This window comes from Trichechus manatus, unplaced genomic scaffold (assembly GCF_000243295.1).
Source record: "Trichechus manatus latirostris isolate Lorelei unplaced genomic scaffold, TriManLat1.0 scaffold00214, whole genome shotgun sequence".
NCBI classification, from domain to species: domain Eukaryota; kingdom Metazoa; phylum Chordata; class Mammalia; order Sirenia; family Trichechidae; genus Trichechus; species Trichechus manatus.
In genome coordinates, this window is record NW_004444150.1 from 2,976,860 (window position 1) to 2,980,755 (window position 3,896).

A 3,896-nucleotide genomic window follows, 5' to 3' on the forward strand; every position below is an offset into this window, starting at 1 on the left:
ACCCCTTGAGAGCCTTTCTGGGAGGAGGGAGGCCAGGGCCTGTCCCCAGCCATCAGGCTGGACTCACCTGCGCCCTGCACAGCTGGAAGCGTTTGGACGTGCCCGTGCAGGTCCTGTTGCCGGCATCCACAACAGACTTCCTCCTGGCGGGAAGACACGGGCTCTGAGCGGCCCCCACCCTGCTCCAGGCACGGCCTCTCGACCGGCCCGAGGCCACTGGGTTCTGGAAGTCTCTGTGATTCCCCACTCAACTCCTGCCCCCCAGCCGGAGTCAGCCTGGTCTAGCAGGTGTTTCTGACCATCTCCCCAGGGAGGGAGGAGAGCAGATGCACCTCTGCGTCCCCAGCGCATGGCACAGGTCATAGCACCAGAAAGGGTAGCAGCAATAGTCCAGTCAGGACGACATTCACCACGTGCAGGGTCTGTGTACCCGCACTGTCTCATGGAGTCGCGGGAATGGGAGACGGGCTCCAGCATGACCTCCATTCTCCAGAGGAGGAACCAAGGCTTAGAGATGCTAAGTGACTTGCCCAAGGTCACACAGCTAGGCAGTGGAAGTGGTAAGATTCAAACCCAGTTCTGTCCGACTGTGGCGGCTCCTTACCACCTCACCCGACTCCTACCCGGTTCATCCAACCCAGGTCCTCGGAAGGAAGGCCGGTGGGCCTCACCCCTCCATGTTAGCGCCCTGGAAGTGGATCCTACTTGCTCAGGAAAGGGCTGTGCCCGGTGCCCCGGGAGTACGACAAGCCCCAGGGCACTGCTGCCAGGCCGTCAGGAGGAACCAGTGGGAAGACAGCATCTCAGCCAGCTGTGCCACCCCCGACCTGAAACCTTGCCCAGCCCAAGAGGCCTATTCACCTCCCGCCACCCGGTCACCTCCCGGGCCGTCCCTTGCCACCATGCCAGCCCCGTGGGCCCCACGCTGGCCGCGCACCTCTGCTGCAGGCAGTGCCGATCCTGGGACATCACCCCACCCCCACAGCTGCGGGAGCACGCCGTCCACTTGGTCCACTCCCCCCACCAGTAGGCCATGGCATCCGCGCCCCCCTCCAGGCTGTTGGACGTCGGGCTGTTGTCCTGGGGAGAGGCCCCCAAGGAGCATTAGAAGAAGGTTCTGGAGTCTGCAGAGGGGCCTGCCTGCCCCGTGCCCGTGAGCATCACTGCTCATCGGGCTAGCCAGCAGCTGGTTGGCTTGGCAGCCTGGGGTCAGATCCCAGGCGGTCTCGGGAATTCCCAGGCCATGCAGGTCATAGGTCTTCCTGGTCTCAAGACCTGGAACATGCTGGGAGCTTGGTGAGATCCTGTGCCACACCTATTCTCCTCACTTTCTCTCCCCGGGCAGCCCAGGGCAGCGTGGGGTCCCCAGGACACAAGTCCATCCATCTCCGCCCCTCACCCTAGGCCTGCACTGGGCCCTCAGCCCTCTCCTGCCACCTCACCCAAGGGCTCAGAGTGTCCAGAGCCCCCGTTTAGGGACTAGTCTGATGGCTCTGTGAAGACAGGTGCCTGGGAAGATGCTCGGGACCCTGGACACGTGCCTCAGGCCTGCCACACAGCCCCCGCCAGAGCCAGTCCACTTGGGGGTGAGCACAGCACTGGGGGAAAGGCTGACACACAACCCCACTCACCGTGGTCCCAGCGGCCGCTGCTTCCCCCGCAACAAGCACCATGGCCAGCAGAGACCAGGCCCAGTGTGCATGCGTCTGCTGTCTGCCATCCATCCTAGGAAACAAGGCCACTGTCCCACCAGGCCAGACCCCAGTCCCTCTTCCTGTGACCAGGGTCCACACTGGAGAAAAGCCCTCAGAGTCCCCAGGCCACAAGTTTATCTGGGATCTATTGGTAATGGCTGCTGGAGGGTTCTGCTGGAGGTCTCAGCAAGAAAGAGCCCGGTGGGTGATTGGTGATGCCTGCATGGCTTGGACATTGAGTGGTGGTGTGCGTGCTAAGTGTTTGCCATCCTAGACTCAGGGCATGTGGGGAGATGTGAATGCTGAGACCCTGGACAGCTGAGTGACATAGCCTGAGGACCTGACTCAGCTCCTTGACCAGTAGAGCTGCCTCACGGCCTCCCTCCGAGCTGTGGGATGATGAACCCCTGCTGGCCGCATGGGCCCTGGAGGACTCAGTGAATGTGAGTGGGCTGGGCCTGGCCCTGCCCCTCCCTGGCCTCAGTTTCCCCACCTGCCCCCTGAGGTGGCGGCAGGACCCTCCAGGAACCTGCAGCTCCACCTTTGCCGATGAGCAGCCCGTGATCACCAGCCCTGAGGTAAGGCAGAGCCTGGCATCTATAGCCTTCTCCGGCGAGAGGTGGAGGGGGCGCAGCAGGAGGCACAGCTCAGGCTGGGAGTGCCCTGCTTCCCCTCACGTCAGCACCTCTGGCCCGAAACACCACTCGGCAGTCCCTGTTGTTGTTAGCTGCTCTTGACTCAGCTCCAATTCATAGCGACCCTCTGTACAACAGAACAAAACACTGCCCAGTCCTTCGCCAACTGCTATTCATAAGGTTTTCACTGGCCAGTTTTTTCAGAAGTAGGCCACCAGGTCCTTTTTCCTAGTCTATCTTAGTCTGGAAGCTCTGTTGAAACCTGCTGGTATTTGAAATACTGGGGACATAACTTCCAGCATCACAGCAACACAGAAGCCACCACAGTATAACAAACAGACAGGGGGTGGCAGTCCCTGGTAGGGGTCAAATCAAGGACTGCCTCACCCCTGAGGGGGCCTCCAACATTCTGGGTCCTTGTACCCCCTACCCTGTTTTCCCAGCAAAGATGCTTGCCCTCAGGAGGGGAAAGAGGGCCTCTGTGGTCTCTGTCCAGGGCTTGTCTCAGGTCCTGCATCTGGCCATCGCATTACAGAAGGGGTCTATCAGACCCACCAAGCCCGTCCTCACATAGCCTGGAGCCCAGAGAGGGGAGCCAACTTGTCCACAGCCACACAGCAAGCAGCGAGAACAGAGCAAACTCAGGGCCCCTTCCCTGGCACCCAGCTGATTCCAGGGCAGGAAGGTGGGAAAGCACCCCGGCAGCCAACTCCAAATCGGCCCCTCTCCCTCCCACCAGCCCCCGTCAGTCAAACACCTGCCAATCCCCAGGAGCAGCACCCCGAGAGCATTTCTGCCCATCGGGGAAGCTGCCCACCCTGGAGTTTGGAGCCTGAGCCTTGAGACCCCCACCCACCAGGTGCCTCCTGCACCCCCACCCAGCACCCTGCCCTGCAGGTCTCCATCATCACGCACCCCTACACAGGGCCGAGGCGGCCCAACGGGCTAACCGGTGCCCGCTGCTGCCCGCGGCTGAGACAGGTGCGCAGACGGCCCCACACGTGGTTTTCATTAAGGCTCCCAGACACTGCTGGCTTCCGGCCAAGCCTGCTCATGCAGGAGCCATCCTCCCGGGGGACCAAACGCACCGGCCAGCCAGCCCAAGAGGCTGCCGTGCAAACGGGGCTTCAGGCGGCCCACGCCTGGGGACCCCTCCCCATGGCCGTCCTCCAGTTACATAACGGCTCCCCCAGGGGTGCTAGGTACCTCTGGGGCCTGGCCCCACTCTGGGCAGTTGGCTGGCCGGGTGGCTGCACCTGGTGCCTGGGAGGGCTGCGGTGTGAGGCCGAGACGGGTGAGACGACCTACCTGGCCAGGGTCAGCAGGTTGTCCTCCGGAGAAAGGGCAAGAGCAGCTGGGGCAGGCAGGCCAGGTGCGCAGGCTGGTGCGGGAGGCACAGTGCTGGGCTTGCTCCCCTCCTCCTCCCCGTGCCTCCTCCCTCTCCCACTTCAAAGAGCCTCCAAGAGCGGGGTTCCCAGGGAGGGGCACGCAGCCCAGTGGCGGCGCCAGCCGGCGGCTGCCTTTATAGCTGTCAGGCAGACGGGGAGGAACTCACACTTCCCACCGC

At 62.8% G+C, this 3,896-nt stretch overlaps 1 protein-coding gene across 1 annotated transcript in view; it reads right to left on the minus strand.

The window, feature by feature from the left end:
- The window catches only part of ADAMTSL2 (ADAMTS like 2), a 37,433-nt gene extending 35,709 nt beyond the window's left edge, over positions 1 to 1,724 (minus strand). Inside the window, exons 1-3 of the mRNA XM_004388669.2 lie at positions 1,632 to 1,724; positions 938 to 1,080; positions 68 to 143 (exon numbers count right to left, since the gene is read on the minus strand). Coding sequence (XP_004388726.1) covers positions 68 to 143; positions 938 to 1,080; positions 1,632 to 1,724 — 312 coding nt within the window. The remainder of the gene's footprint in view (positions 1 to 67; positions 144 to 937; positions 1,081 to 1,631) is intronic.
- Between the last annotated feature and the right edge of the window lie 2,172 nt (positions 1,725 to 3,896).